Source organism: Saccopteryx bilineata, chromosome 2 (genome assembly GCF_036850765.1).
Source record: "Saccopteryx bilineata isolate mSacBil1 chromosome 2, mSacBil1_pri_phased_curated, whole genome shotgun sequence".
In the NCBI taxonomy this organism is placed as follows: Eukaryota; Metazoa; Chordata; class Mammalia; order Chiroptera; family Emballonuridae; genus Saccopteryx; species Saccopteryx bilineata.
Genome location: NC_089491.1, coordinates 18,340,595 through 18,357,297, shown reverse-complemented (window position 1 = coordinate 18,357,297; position 16,703 = coordinate 18,340,595). Strand labels below are relative to the sequence as shown.

At 46.4% G+C, this 16,703-nt stretch overlaps 1 protein-coding gene across 5 annotated transcripts in view; it reads right to left on the bottom strand.

The window, feature by feature from the left end:
• ASTN2 (astrotactin 2) overlaps positions 1-16,703 on the bottom strand; it is an 886,721-nt gene that overhangs the window by 308,504 nt on the left and 561,514 nt on the right. For all 5 annotated transcript variants that reach the window (XM_066256387.1, XM_066256389.1, XM_066256388.1 and 2 more), the window contains one exon: positions 13,341-13,529. In XM_066256387.1, coding sequence (XP_066112484.1) covers positions 13,341-13,529 — 189 coding nt within the window. The remainder of the gene's footprint in view (positions 1-13,340; positions 13,530-16,703) is intronic.

Genomic DNA, 16,703 nt, shown 5'->3' with positions numbered 1-16,703 from the left:
TGGGCTCAGGGCTGGGGCTCCCCCCTTCTCACTCTACCCCCTGCGGAGTCTGCCTCCCTCATTCCTGTCATATCGCCTCTACGCTGAATAACCTGGACTGTGCATTTCTAGCCTGGCCTCTCTTCCGGATAGGCATGTCCAGCTGGCCCCCCGACGTCCCCGTGAGGATGTGTATTACACGTGACCAGGCGATGGTGACGGAAGCAGGCGGACGAGGACCTGAGGTTTTATTACACTACCATCTACTTCGACAAATGACTAGAATTTTCCACAAAAAAGTTCTTTTTTAACATGGTCAGAACCGAATTTCTGTTTCTACTCCCCTCCCTTAGGCCTGCTCCTCACATGGTCTTTCTGGCCTCCGTCGAAGGCACGTCTGTCTGTCCGAGTGCTCAGGCTAAAAGCCAGGGGCCAGCCTTGCCTCACCCCGCCTCTGGCTCCCCTGTACATGCCGGGGCTCCGTCTGGAGAACACCCCCAGCACCTGCCCACCTCCCTCCGCGCCGAATCCGGGGACCACTGCGAAAGCCTCGGGGTGCCTTTCTCTGCTCCCACGGGCCCGGGGACGTCTGCTCTCCACACCGCAGGTGGACTGGCCTGTTAGATACAGAGGAGTGAGGCCGAAGCCCTCTTCTGCTCCGACCACACGCTGGCTTCTTTGTCTTCCCACTCAGGGAAAAGTCCAAAGTACTGCACTTACGTGACTCCCAGGACGCTACACAAAGTACCACGCTGCCCCATTCGACAACCATGACCTCTGTATTTACAGCCTGTTCTCCCTCTGCTCGCCTCCTCCCTATGACTGTGTTCCGTCCATCCGGGCTGCGCTTTGTCCGTGGAATATGCCAGGAGTCTGAGAACTTGCTGTGCCCTCAGTCCGGGAGCTCGACCCTGGGTATCTGCAAGGCTCACTGTCTCATCCATTACAGTCCCCTCACAAACGCCACCTTACCAAAGAGCTTTTCCTTGTCCAGCCTCTATTACATAGAACCCCTAGACACCGTAGATGCCTTATCCTACTTTCCTCCATAGTGTGTACACTTGACATTACATCTATCTATCTATCTATCTACCTATACTTTTTGATTGTCTGCTACACTAGAATATAATGAATGAGGGCAGGGTTTTAATGAGTTTTGTTCACTGTTGCATTTGGTTTCCTCATGACTGGCATACAGGGGTGGACAAAGGTAGGTTTGCAGTTCTTCATAGCAACAAATATCATATATAACAAAAGAATAAATAGAAACACAAGGACAAATTGTGTTTCACTTACAACGGTAAACCTAACTTTTGCCAACCCCGTATGAGAGTTACTCAATTAATGTTTTGGATTCAATAAAGATACAACGGTGTCCGGAGCAGGTAAGTACTGTATGTTCGCCATTGCTAGTATCATTGCCATTGTTACTACTATTGCTGCTATTACTCTGACTGGTACTAAACTCCTTACATGTATTGTCTTACTTGTCTCCCAGCAACACACGGAGACTTAAAGACCCTTATTTACATATGAGGGGACCAAGCTGAGAAAGGTGAAATCACCTGTGTGAGGCCCAACGGCCCCAGAGGCAGTCACCTGTCCCTGAAACCCAGTTCTCTTCTCCCTGGGGCCCCTGTTTTTTCCCTTGGAGGTATGGTATTCATCGGTAGGATCCCATTACTAGAATGTTCTTTGTGTCATTGTTGAAAAGTTTGTCTATGGGAAGACCTTTAAGAAATATCACTAAGTGGGGGGGGTATTTATGTATCTTTTGTGAAATAACAGGAGGAGGGGATACTATTTAACCTTATTTGCTTAGATTTACACACAAAATTAGTGGAAAGATATCCAAGAAACTAATACAAGTGGGTAGAGGCCAGGAGAAGGGATGAAGGAAACAGGGAAAGGAGTAACAATGCTCACTAGGTATCTTTTATACTCTTTTTCTTTCTCAAGGACCTGGGAGCGCATCTCTGAAATCTAACCGCCAAGGAGGCTAGCAGAAAAATACCTGTGCAAATTCCGTAATAACTGTATGGACAGGACATGTCCCATTGGTAAGTCTTACGCTACTTTTCACCTGCTCACCACAGCCTCGAAAACTCTCCTGCTCTGCTTCAGTGGACTTGAGCTCAGACCCTTCACCCCCATTGCAATAGCTTTAAATAAAGTCATCCTTGCCTGTTTCATATTGTCCGGTGCAATTTTTGCTTTGATAGGCATAGCACTGGATAAGATCCTGCATCAGAATAAAAAAAAAAAAAAAAAAGGACCATAGGTAAACAAACAAACAAACAAAACTAAGGTAATCTGAATAACTGACTTTATTCAAGGCTTTTACAATAGGGCTGCTGCAATCTAATACCAAAAAGAAGTATATTCTTTTCCACTTTATACCAAGGTTTGACCCCGTAGGTCTTGCTCAGTGCTCAGCGTGCCTGCCCGGAACCTAACACACAATAAATATACACTATAAATATTTATTGGTTGAATCTTAAGGCGGAAAGATGGTTTAATTGCAATTCAGTGTACTTTTAAGCTAGGGTTTCATGTCTTTTGCAAGTACAGCTGCCACATGCCTGCCTGGCCTCTGGGCTTGTACAATATATTCCCAGTAGCTGGATCCTCACTGACTCCTTAGAAGCAGTTTCGAATGAACAGAAACTTGAAGGGATATCTCTTGGTGTCACTTGGTTCTCTGAGCTAGGAGATGGCAAGGAAGACTAAGCCCTTTCTTTCCTTCTGCTCTAGAAAGCAGTCAGAACACGTTAACGTGGCGGCTTCAGGGTCACAGCCAGCACCGGGACCCCCACAGAGGATAGGGAGGTAGCTGGTAGATTTGAGGGTTAAGGTTCCTTCAGAGTGGTCAGAGAAAAACTGAATTAAACAGGACTCGGCTACCCAAATGCCTGCAGCTTCAGTTCGTAGCTTGTGCCTGCTAATTAATTGCACACTTAATGTGCTCTCAGAGGATCTTCGGAGACATAAAAATAAATGCTCATGTTGGACTCTTAAGAGCCACCTTTGAGATATTCCGCTAGATTATCACTAACAGTAATTATTCAGTGGTGATGTTACATAAAACCACAGCCACTGGCCTCAGAGCTTTCTGTATTAATTCATATCCAATAAACCGTGATCATATCTTTCATTAGAATTGTTACTAAGTATATTTCTATTCAAGGCATCGTCCTGAAATGGAAATATTTCCCTAAAAATTAATTTTCTTGATACACACGTGTAGGCTGATTAATGTGATCTTAGAACAGACGTACTTTTTCATTTCTCTGGAAGGGATACAATGAAAGTAATGCTGATGAATCTGCAGCCACGTGATCTCAAGCATGCCAAGATGCACACTCCAGCACAAAGTTTCGAAGTAAGTGGTATCTCATCCTCAGATTCCCGTTCAGAAAATGTCACTAACATTTGCACACGTCTTTACACCTTACAAAGCCTGACTTCTCTCATCACCTCTCCCTCCCCATGATGTCTCCTCTAGGACTGGTACGATCACGTTCCCTGATTTAGTGGTGAGCAAACTGGGCTTAGAAAATTGGAAGCCTGTGCAGTCTTACGGCCATAAATGGTCCTGTGTCTGTGGTACTGAAGTAGCCCTCCCTGACCGAATGCCCACCCTCCACCAGGGTTCATCTGTACAATCCCGTGATCCACCTGGATGCTTCTGTCCCCTGACCCTCTGTGCTCTAATTTGCCTGGAGCCCCCTTCCACCTTGCTAACTACTAATCATACCCTCTAGGTGTCAGCTAGCCTGGGGCAGTGGCCCAACTGCTAAGAGTAAAAACCTTGACTATTCCCTTCATCTTTTCATTCCCGGTGTTGGTACATCACAGGCACTAAACAAAAACCTGTTAAGTGAGAACAAGTGGTCAAGGCCAGGATAGGAACCTTCCACATACCTCAAGGGCAGTCCATTGGCAACATCTCCCTCCCTCCTGTAATTAACAAAGCAACAGCAATTGCCAATGACCTCTGAGATGTTTCCATTTCTTCAAAAGGTACTACACCAGTGTTGCCTTAGCATAATGCAAATAGAGTGAAATTTCAGTGCTGAGACCTTCATTAATTAAGGATGCCTAATGCATGGCTCAGGATAGGGCTGCATTGTACCTTTGAAGGGTCTGTTTATCAAAGAGATTGCTATAAACACATTAGTACATTTAGCAATGTAAACAAGATGGGGGTGGGGCGAGGAGCAGAAGCTACTTTGAAGAACAAAGGGCCTGGAGTCACTTTGGAAGTACCCATTATGACCACAGGATCACCATGCTAATTACAACTGCCCCGCTAATTACAATCACTGGGCTAATTACAATCTATCCTTATCTGTTTCACAGGTTCCCGCTTGCACAGTCCCTTCTGAGCACTTGCACCAGCCTGAGTTACTGCCTGCCTTCCAGTGAAAGGAAATTGCGGTTTTTTAAAAGATTGTCTCTGCTTCAGATGCCTGAGTGGTTCAGATGGACTTCCCCCTCCTAGAAAAGCACATTGTCAGGGATTTTGAAGCCAGAAAATTAGAAACTAAAGCAAAAAAAAAGGTGGATGAGGGCCCCCCCCCCCTAAAAGATAGCATACAGCTGTGGTTCTAGGTGGCAAGTTGAGGCTTTCGCCAAGTGCTGGGGGATATTACTGCGTGGAGTGGCTTGGGGGTGTCCTCGGAAATCAAAAGCTAAGGCCACTATTAATTAGTACTCTTTGCACCACCAGCCTCCTTTTCTTTCTGTTGTCACTGCAATTTGGTTATTGCAGCAAGAGATAGCAAAGGAGGCTGGAGGTGGAGTGTTGGTCAAATACGTTTGTAAATACGATATATAGGTTTGCTCTCTTCTAGTTTGCATGGGGTGTGGGGGACGGGCTGTGGGCACACAGGATCCTTATAACCTAAGGCTTAGTTTAAAAACTAAGCTTTTCCCCACACCCTTGACTGTGTACTCTTAAGAAAAATCCCATTATGCCTCAGATAAGTGACTTTGTATCAAAGACTTCCTTGTTTGTATATTGGATTAAAGTTTTGATTTCTACACTAGAAAATGGGGCAGATCAGGAGCTTGCTCTCTCTTGGTTCCTGAGATTAGCATTAGAGGGGAGAGCAGAGAGGAGAGCAGAGAGGGAAACAGAGGTGAATAAAGCTGGTGATCTAGAAACCTTTCATTCTAGGAAACTCGGATAAGTCAGTGGCTTTGGGAACCCTGAATAGAAAGGGAAGTGTTTTCCCACTGCGTGTATTTCTTGCCGGCTGGGTGCAAGCTAGGATTAAAGATGATGGCCCACCACTTTTTGGCTCCATTGTTTCATTACCGTCTGTCCGAATCCAATGTGAACCTGCATGTGAATGGCCACGATGGCAGCTCCTGGCTTTACATTTATGTATGTAATTTATGTAATGTTTGTAACATTACAAAAACAAACCCCAGGTTCCAGAGTGCAGGAAAAAAAAAAACAGTTTCTAGGTTTGGCTCTGCTGTTAACTCTTCACAGAATGTTGGCCTGGGCATTATTGTTTGTATAACATAACAGTTCCATCTTATGTCTCAGTCTTCTGTGTGGATAGAGTGCAGCCCAACGGACAGGTAGGGGGGGACGAGAGTTGGCTTATTCCTTTACTAGTGATGTAATTTTAGGTAATTTATATAAAAATGGTGAGCCTGAGGTACCTCATCTACAAAATGGGTGGGAGGAGGTGTCTATATAAACTATTTCCCAAGGATCTTCAATCTATAAAGTCTCAGTTATTGGGGAATTAAATGAAAGAAATTGACAAAAAGGGACTAGGAAGCCTTGCTACAGTTTTCCGAGGTGGCCCTATGGCGTGGGGGGATGCGGGGAGCTGGAAGACACTCTGCTAACTGGGCTCTGTTGCTAGCTAGACCCAAGTGCTCTCAGCCCTAATCCCTACGGCTATTCTGCTAGCTAGTCTAACGCCTCTGTGCCTCAATGTACAACAGTGTCGGTACCCTACACATTCCTGGGTCTCTGCTTCTCAACCCATGATAGGATTGACTACGTCCGCTCACCCTTTTCTCATATGTGCCCTGACCACGGGCCTTCAGCAGACCGAGTAACCCCTTGCTCAAGCCAGAGACCTTGGGTCCAAGCTGGTGAGCTTTGCTCAAACCAGATGAGCCCGCGTTCAAGCTGGCGACCTCGGAGTCTCGAATCTGGGTCCTCCGCATCCCAGTCCAATGCTCTAGCCACTACGCCACCACCTGGTCAGGCCACTCACCCCTTTGAGGGGCGGTGACCCTAGGCCTTGACTTCACCAATGGAATGTGAGCAGACTGTCGTCTCTAGGAGGAAGTAATAACAGCCAAGTTTGCTTCCTGCTATTACAGTGTCTGCGGAAGCACACGGGGCTGATGCTTCTGCGAGCCCAGATTCCTAAATACCATCCTGTGCGGGGCATGCGGGAAGCGCAACGCCTACACACCTTCCTGCGAAGCCAACGAGGTTTTCCAGTTGTTTGTTTGCAGGCACAGCCTACGAGTATGCCGGTTGAGACATTCATTTCCTTTTTTGGTAAAACCAGGTCGGGAAGGGCTATTTTGCAATAGGCATCGGAAAGGTGAGACGAGAAAATAAAGTGCACGGTACAGGATATGGCACGTGAAAAACGCACACATGCTTCAAGGGGGGAAAGGGAGAGAGGAGGGAGAAAGGGAAGGGCCCAGGAGCAGCACGCACAGCCGACCCTGTCCAGGAGGGCACTAGGGAAACCAAAGCTTTGGAGGCCACTGAAGAAGCTGCGACTCGGGACCTTCAACTAGGGAACAAGTGGCTGCTACTAGCGAAAGCCAGCCTTCCTCAGATCCTTAAAGAGAGCCCTGCTGTCTTGCCAGGCGTGGGTTGATGGCAACTCATCCTGAAATCGCACATCGTACCCCGCCCTGTCCCCGTCTGCTGTTTAGTATGCACATCTGAGAGGCAGACCAGATTGCAAAGTGCCGTCCTAGCAAACCTCTCCCGAGCTCCTCACACTCTCTGTAGGTCATTCTCGAAGGTTCATGAGCAAATATCTGCTGCAGACAGACCGGTTCATTTTCTGATAGGGCTTTTGCAAAATCCACCACTGTCCTTTGTTCAGCCCCTCAGGCCCAAGCAAGGTCGGTCTCCTGGGCTGCAGTTTGAGACTCCAGGCTGAGTGATAGCTCTTGATGCATGTTTATCTAAATCCAGGCAATCTATAACCAAAGTTGACCTTTCTTTCTTACAGGAATGAGGTTGGATGGCGGAAGATGGGGGGAAGGACGGAAGTAGACATGAAAGCAACAAAACATCAAATACCTCCAACCTGAGATGAGTTTATCTCACTCTAACAGTCTGCCAGTTCCCTCATTGATCACGGCCCAAGGGGAGGGGATTCGGAGAGCGACCTTGCCTGCTCACTAAGATCAGCGCCGAGCAGCAGAAGGGATTAGTGCTAGCAAAGCTTGCCATCCCTTTCTGGGCTCAAGGGCAATTCGGAAGTGCCATCCTGGACTCTGCATGTTTCCACAGGACTTGACAGTTTACAAAAACCTCTGAAGTGCATTCATCTCCGTCTGAACTGGAGTCCCCATCCAGGGTTCCCTCCAGGCACCAACCGGTCTCTCTAAACAACCCTCTTTCCCTTTTGGAGACAGATGACCTTGTGACTTTAGCAGGCAGTCTGTCTTTTTGCTCTATCCCTGGGAGTCTCTCCTTTAACCCTTCCGCCTTTCACTCCTCTCAGGACCTTTCACCCTCTGGCTCCGCGTCTCTTCCACCCTGTCCCCGCGCTTTCTGTCACTTTAATTCTCTCTGCGCTTGTCCCTCCCCCCTCCTGTCACTCAGACTCTAACTGAACACCTCCTCTCTCTTGGTCTCTCTCTCTCTCTCTCTCTCTCTCTCTCTCTCTCTCCACATCTCAGCCATGTCTCAGATTGCTTCTCTTGATCATTCTTGGCCTGTAGCTATCTTTCTGTGTGGGTCTCTGTGTGTGCGCCACACTTCATCGTCACGCACGGTGGCTGATAGCCCCTGGGTTTGTCGGGGTCCTAAACATCCCTACACTACACGCTTATCTGCCAGGGACAGGCGGCTGCTTACCTGTGACCACCTGAGGGGGTGGCCAGGAATGGGATCGTTGCTGCAGGATCAGGCATCTGGGGGTGGCTTTCGCCTCAGATCCCTCCTGAGGTATGAATACGACCTCTCCCTGTGGCATGTGGGTCCCCTCCTCCGCTGAGAGCAGGGACGGCCCAGGAGGCTTCTCTCACCACAGGCCAATAAGGGATATTTGGAAGTTACATGCATCCCCTGCAACAGAACCGGAAAACTGGTCTGGCTGTCACACACGCGCTCACTCTGACTCTCAGTCTCTGAGGGGCCCCAAATCATGACGCGCCCTGCGCAGGTTACAGCCTTTCCTGACCTCAGTTTCCCCATCTGTACGGCAAAGGCGCGAGTTCTGAACCAGTCCAGCTTTGAGTACTTGTCCAGTTTGAAAACAGAAAATGTGAGACTTTCGGTAGAGCAGAAATCCTGGTGGCTCTTTTGGAGATCCGTGAGAGGACCTGAGGACACAGACCTGTGATCTCTCCGCAGTCACTGGGGTGGGGTCCCGGGAGGGGGCAGGGAGGAGGACACAGCAGAGCTGTAGCTGTCACGCAGCAGACCCTTTCGGTGGTGGAGAGTTTGAAATCCCAGGCCAGGACATTGTCAGGAAACGAGGCAGATGGCAGGGCAGCTGGTGGGGTGCCTGCTGGCTGCTCCGGGGGGCTGGGCTGGAGACTACTTGGAGGGGGAGGGGCAGGAGGGAGAGGAAGCGAGAAGTGACAACTGCCTTTGACACTGAACAACCTGCAGGCCTGCCTTCTGGAACCTGGGAGAAAGAAGAGCTGCGGCCCCCCAACCCCCCACACCCTGTCTGGAGCTCAGGGACAGAGCATTGAGAGAGAGAAACTGAGACTCATCAGGAACTGCTCACCTTCCCACGGTAGGAAGTCAACCGCCTTCGCACATGGCTCCAAGAGGCCACGTGGTCTGGCAATGGAAAGAACCGCAAAGGAAGCTGAACTTGCCTGACCTGAGGTGTCCCAGTGGATCAAGTGTCGACCTGGGATGCTGAGGCTGCTGGTTTGAAACCCTGGGCTTGCCTGGTCAAGGCACATATGGGAGTTGATGCTTCCTGCTCCTCTCCCTTCTCTCTCTCTCTCTCTCTCTCTCTCTCTCTCCTCTCTAAAATGAATAGTCTTATTATTAAAAAGAAAGAAAGAAAGAAAGAAAGAAAGAAAGAAAGAAAGAAAGAAAGAAAGAAAGAAAGTTGAACTGAAGCCAGGGATGGGAGCGTATACGTGAAGTGGGCTACTCTAATATAATGGGGGCCTGGGAGTTCTCTCAACCTGTGGTCTGTTCACCATACTCCCCTCCACGGGCAAATCAGGGCAGATGCAGATCCCGGCGACTCAGAGACAACCTGTGAACGAAAGGCTGAGAAAAATGGACAGAGGACTTGGGGCTGAATAAACACTCTGGGTGGGGATACTCGGTCTCAGCCTGAAGACCCCCCGGCCAGTCTGTAAGGGGCCAGCTCTCTCTTACCGAGCAGTGTTGGTCGTGAGAGGCACATGCTCTTGGGCCATTAGATCTGCCCTCATGGACTGGCTCTGCAATGACTGGCTTTGTGACCTCAGCCAAGTCCCTTCTCCAGACATAAAAATGAGACCCTGGGATTCCATGAAGCCCTCCAGAGATCTAATACATTACCACCCAGTGCGGCCGCTCCTTTTGGACCAAGCGAATCTGCCCACAAGAGAATGAGAGCTCGTGCATTGATCGTTTATCACATGCAGCCACACTGATAGTTGCTGTTTAAAAATCAAACTACACAAAACACACAGTGTACCTATCACAGCAGCTGGCATCTCATAAAACTCCCCTTGATAAAGAGGAGGCAGGAGTCCTGTGCTTGTCATATGTCAGAGCGGGAGTGGGAGCCGGGTCTGTCTGGAGATCTGATTTCCTGACGCCCACTCCTGCTTACCCACATGTCGGCTTCTGTGGGCTCCTTCCCGAGCAGGAAAATGCCCTGCGGCTCTTATCCCTCTTCCAACTCAAGTTCACGAGCCTCACCTTCTTCTTCTGAGAAGCCCTTTATCAAGAAGTAGGCTGCATTTTTATACACCAATAAGGAACTATCAGAAAGGGAAACTCATTTCCAATTACATCAAAAAATAAAATACCTAGAAATAAATTTAACCAAGAAGGGGAAAGACCAGTACTTGAAACATTGAAAGAAACTGAAGAAAGAAATTGAAATACATGCAAATAAATGGAGGATTGTACTATGATTATGGGTAAGAAGAATTAACATCATTAAAATGTCCATACCACCCAAAGGAATCTACTGATTCAATGCAAGTCTTATCAAAATACCAATGGCAGTTTCCACGGAACTAAAACAAAGAATCCAAAAATGTGTACAGACCCACAAAACAATTCTTGTAATTCCTCTCAAAAGGCTGCCTATGGGAATTCCTTGGAAACCACTGGCATTTCTTGGAACTCTATGTGGTAAAAAAAATATATTTTACCAACGGTGTGTGTTACCTGAGGGTTTGTAAATTCCTTTCTCAAAGGCAAGGGACAATTTCTTTCTTTATTTTTTCTTTTGGGTTCTGCACAGCATTATTCCCTCAGAGTGTCACAGAGTTTATTAACAGTATGGAACACCAGTGTTGTAGAATGTCAGCACTGAGTAGTTCATCCGATTGTCCTTACATTCCTCCCAGCGTTTTCCCTAAAATGTAGGCTTTGGCCTCGGCCTGAGCATCTGAGTCGCCCAAAGCAATTTGCTGGGAAGCGGAGGGCTTGACTCTGCCACCGCATGGCTGCGTGGCTGCCAGTCACTCTACCACCCTTGACTCCTCCTTCAACCTCACCCTTCTGCCTGTGACCTTGCTCACAGAACCTGTCCGTCACCCTGCTCAGCTATCTCCCAACATCCCCTTTAATCTTCAATATCATTCCCATCCCTCTGTCCTGAAGTCATCAACAGCCTCACGTGGGTGGCTTCAACCACAGACACCTCACTGACCCCTCCGTTCCACTCTTTCCCACACCACCCTCACCGCAGTCTACTTTCCATGCGGCCGCCATGAGGCTGAAAAATACAACTAAGCTGTGACATGCTCCTTCCCTTGCCCATTAAGGAGTTCTCCTGTTTTTCCCGTTTGCTATGAGAATAAAGCCTGGGCCCTCAAAACCGCCACGGCCTGCCTCTGTCCACAGCTGTCTTCACCGCCTGCCATCTCCTCTCTTTCGCTCAGCTCTTCTTTCAATGAAGCCCTCAGCAGCCTTCATTGCCTGGAGTCAGCCAAGTTGTTTTCTTTTTTTTTTTCTGTTTTAGAATATCCGTCTCTGCCTGAAACCTTTTCCAAGGCCAATTCCCACTCATCTTCCAGGTATTCGGTAAGTAACACTTCCCCTGCACAGTAGATTCCAAAGCCTTAATATTGGTTCCTAGTCCAAGAGATGTGCTCCCACCACTGTCTAAATCAAAGCCAACTAAATTAGATCTCACTGCTAATTGCTTTCCTGGAACCCTATATCTTAACTTCACTTCACAGTAGCTACCACAAATTAAGTAAATGCAGAAATCACGATCACATACACACACACACACACACACACACACACACACACACACACACAGAATACCTAAGCACCACAGGGTATGGGGCCATTTTTATCTCATTTTCCGTTGTACCCTAAGTAACCAGCATGGTACCTGGGACATATCAGGTGCTCACAGAGCATGTGATAACGACACAGGTGACTGACTTTAGGGAACTCACATTTCCAGCCTAGCTCTCTGAAACAGGAAATAATGAGGTATATTGAATTAGATGACAAGAGTGAGAGTGAGGCTTTGGAGTCAGCCAGACTTATATCCAAATCCTCTCTCACTAGATGGTGACCTTGGGAAAATCCCTCTCTACTTGGTAACTTTTCAGTTGTAAAATAAAGGTCAAAGTGCCTCGGAGGTTTTTACTAATGAGGCTAAGATGGCCTTCTCCTGGCCCTCACCCCTCCTGGAAGGGAGATTTGGAAAAGTCACTTAACATTTCCATTTCTTATCAGTATAAGGGGGATAATATAGCCCCTGCTTCTTAGGACCATTGTGAGGATTACATAAAATAATGAATCAAAATCACAGGTGCTTAGAATGGCCTCAGCATGTGCTGAATTAATGTAAGTTATTATTGTTCTTGTTATTATTTAAAGACCTTGGCATATGGTAATGTTTAATAAATAGTAGCCACTATGACCACCGCTGCTACAATTACCATTATTACTAATCAGAGGATGGGATGAGGATGACGATTATTAAAATGGCGCCGTTTCTTAGCTGGTTCTGTATTTTGCTGCTATAACCTCAAACGGTGGGGAGGAACCTGCTCTGTGATAAGATTCTGTCATATAGTCATTCAAAACTTTCTAAAAGAATAGTTGGGTTTTTTTTTAAAGATAATAATTGCTTATACATGGAAGAATTCTTCTCCCTCTACCATCAGAGGGCTCTTCCGATTCTGAGGCATGACTACTACACTCCACCCGAGTCTGTTCTCCAGACAGAATGGCTAGTTTCCTCAGCTGCCCCAGGAAGCCTTCCACAGTTAGACTGCACACCGAATCTTCGCATAATTTGGCCAACCCAGTCCCCATCCCGTTTACTCTCATAAGAGAGTAGGCTCGTCCTCCAGTCTCTCATGTGCTTCTTTCTGTATTTGTTAACAGAGAGACAGGTGTTGGACATGTTGAGGAAAAAAGAAAAATAATTTCTAAATGTTACTGAGATTCGATGTGTGTGTGTGTGTGTGTGTGTGTGTGTACAGATAGAGGGAAAGAGAGTGGTGTTTTAAGAATGTTCAAGAAAATGTTAGTTCTGTGTAATTCTGGGTGACATTAATTCTATTTTCTACTTCTTCAAATGCCTTTATTTTTGAACGGCTTGACTAGCCTCCCACAAGACACTTATTTTGTAATACACTGAAAGATTAATTTTTATTAAAAAATCATTCACTGTATTTATAGTTAACTTAAGGAGTTAATGTTGAATTTAAAGTATGTGGACAAAGTTAGAAAAACGGGAGGGTGGAAAGGGAGCGCTAGGTCAATGGGGAAGGAACCTCTTGCAGTGAATTTCACTGACTTCTAACAGGTCCTGGTTTGGCACCAGTGAGCTTGGGGAGACGCCTGCCAGTCTACTAGGACCAGGAGGAGGACAGGATGCTAACTGACGGGCCCCGTGGCTCCTCCCCCGCCTGTATTTTGGGTCAGTGACTCCACCAATGAGGTGCGAGGGCCCGCCCCATACCTAAAGGTCATCTGGAAGACTTGGCCTTGGTTCACATGCTGGGTCCGGTTGTTGTAACCATGCAGCATCTCTCCGAAGAGGGTGTCGTTGAATTTGGAGTCAGGTTTGAGGCACTTGGGGCCGTCGCAGACATCTGAGAGCATCAGGCAGGATTTCCCATCGGGAGCCAGCTTGTACTCCTCCACACAGCTGCACGACAGAACAGAGCCGAGAGTTAACTCCGCAGGCTGGATGCCCCCCTCGGCCGTGACCTACAACCAAGGGCTCCTTTCCTGCAAACAAGGGCAGAGTTTAGCAATGGAGACAGCTATTCCGGCTGGAGTCTATCTAGGGCACAGGTGTCTTGAGAGGAGCACATTAGTCCTGCAAATTGGTAAATTCAAGGAGAAGTCATTTGTGACATGTTGGAGGAGTCGAGGGAGGGACTGGAGCACACATCCACCGCACAGAGCAAATTAAAAAACTGTTTTCCACGAACACACAGATGTGCTTTTAGAAAGCATGACAGGCCAATTCACTGGGAATTATCAATGAATTCCTCAAACCGGAATCTATTCCCGGTCTATCTGTCGACCACAGTTGAAGACTATTGCAAAAACCAGGCTTTTATTGCCCTTGGAGCTCAGAGGTGATCCTTCCAGGACCATTGACAGCACATACCGCAGCTTCTGTTCATTTAGCAATGTGAGGAGCCTCTGCGGGCCTGTGACGACCCAGTCCTGACAGCAGAAGGGCCCGGACCTACCTCAGAGGCAGGGCTAGCTCTTCTATGGACCAAGCAGGCAGCTGAATGGAATGTGGACATTTGCAATTCTGAGGTTTACAGTGGGAAAAGAATCTCTTAGGGAGGCACTGAGAAAAGGAAACAAGCAAGCAGAAATACTGGCCCCTGCAAACGCGGCCCAGACACTGGAATTATTTGAGTATCTACCTATTCACGGTCCTCTGCTAGACATCAGGGATAGGATACACATAATAAGACAAGAGCAGCACAATCGAAGAGACCTGTGTAAATACCATCTTTGCTCCTTTGTATCTACCTAACCCCTGGCAAGTCTTTTAACTTCTTCAATTTCCAGATTTTTCATCTGTGAAATGAAGTAGACACTCCTATCCAACCTTAATTTACTCAGGTGCTAGGAGGTCCTATGACCCACTGGCTGCAAATGCAGGAATTGCAAGGTTCTTAACAAAGTAACTGTAGTAAGGGTGGCAATGGTAGTATTTCTGTTTACTGAGCATATGCTATCCACTGGGGACTTTGCATATCTATTTTCTGACCATGGGGGAGGGGGAAGGCAGTATTACTATTCTCACTTTACACAGAAGCAGAACAAGGAGCCAAGAAATAAAACATGTCACACCCAAAGTGGCAAAGCTGGCGCTCAATTTCAGGTCTGTTTAACAACCAAGACATCTTTTTATTACTCCTGCTTCTCCAAATCCAGCTGATCCTATCTGCAAGATGTAAGTCCGGTCAGCCTGTCCCGGTCAGAGGTTGTAGAAAGCAAGCAGTCTCTTATTTGCCTTTCTTCCATGAAGCAGAGCAAAGAGACTCGGGAACTCATACGGAAGATGGGAGATGCTCTGTGAGACAGTTTGGGAAGAAAATGTTGCCAGGTTGCAGGAACCAGTAGCTGATTCCAAAGGGATAAAAAACCCAACTAACAGCAGAGCTGAAAATTTGACCCAAGATCCCTCCAATGAAAAGCCAGGGGCATCACATGCACGGAGCAAGCTGTCACTCTCTTCTTGCTGCCCTCTAATCCCCAGTATATTGCGGACACAGTCGTTGTCTTTCTAATGTTGACGTGCTCCTGCCCGAAGAGCCGTACAAAGTTCTCGGAAGAAGGCCTGTCCTGGTGCCCTGGTCAAATCTCGCCTCCTTTCTTTTTGTATTTGTTAAACGTAAGTAACTCTCCTGTAATGAAGTTGCAGTACAGATAAAGTGAGTTATATAAACATGCAGAGTATATGGTGTTTGATGAAGTCTAAATCCATTCATTTATGCCAGGAGGTCTCCAGCAAATACAATAAATAATGGTTTACTGAACAGGGTTTGCTCTTTCTCTCTCTCTCTCTCTACACACACACACACATGCATGTGCGCGCGCACACACACACACATGTGCACGTAAATAATTACACTTTGGTTGTAAATGATTAAGATTAAGTATTATCAAAGTCCACAGAGTAGAATGTGGAAGTTCTTCCTTACCCACTCCACATACGTTCATACTTTCTGTTCTAGTGGTCATCATTGGTAACTACTATGTATCCTTCTAAAGCGCTACCAATGCATTCAAATAGAAACAGTGAGCCCTGGCCAGAGAGCTTGGTCGGTTAGAGCATCGTCCCAATATGTACAGGTTGCTGGTTTGATCCCTGGTCAAGACACATAAAGAAACAGCTTGATGTTTCTGTCTCTCTCCCATCCTTTTTCTAAAATTAATTTAAAAATTTAAAAAAAAATAAAGATACATATTAAATGCATATATATATATGATGTGAGATAAGCATTTATGCCTATTATATTTCTTGAAGATCTTTTCAAATCAGTATTCATAGAGATCTGTCTTTTTAATAGTTATTTGGCAATGCACAATATAAATGTACCATAATGCTTTTAGCTAATCTTTATTGATGGGCATTTTAGTTGTTTATGGCTGTTTGCTATTACAAACGGTACCATAATAAAGATCTCTGCACATATATCACTGCACATGTGTGTGTTTCTGTAAAAGAAATTCTTAGAAGAGGGATTGCTGGGTCAATGTTTTAGGAATTTTGATAGATCTTCTTAATAACTGCCTGCAGAGACTCGACGAGTTTACAATCCTATCGCTAGTGAATGACAGAGCCCAGTGCTCGTATTTTTATTGCCAGTCTGGGGTGGGGGAAATCACTCACTCGTATCTGGATTGGCCTTGCCCTGCTTACTGGTGAGGTGCACCCTCTTGTCACAACACGGTCACGTGTACTTCCCCTTCCATAGATTGTCCGACCGTGTGCTCTGACCATTTCTCTACTGTGATACTTGTCTTTTCCCTTACTGGCTTGTATGTGTTTAGCACTTTTGTAAATAGTTACCCTTATTCTTCCATATATATTGAAATTTTCTTCCAGTCTATATTTGTATTTTAATCTTGCTTTTGATATTTTATAACCTCTCTCTATACTGGTCCTTTATTGCTTCTGAATTTTGTGCAATGCTTAGGAAACCACAAAATGATAGAACATCTTTCTGTATATTCTTCTAACATATATATATATTTATATCTTTAGTTATTGATCTATGTGGAATTAAATTTTATGCATGGTAAAAAGAAGTGGTTATTTCAACCTAATTATTTTTATAATGAG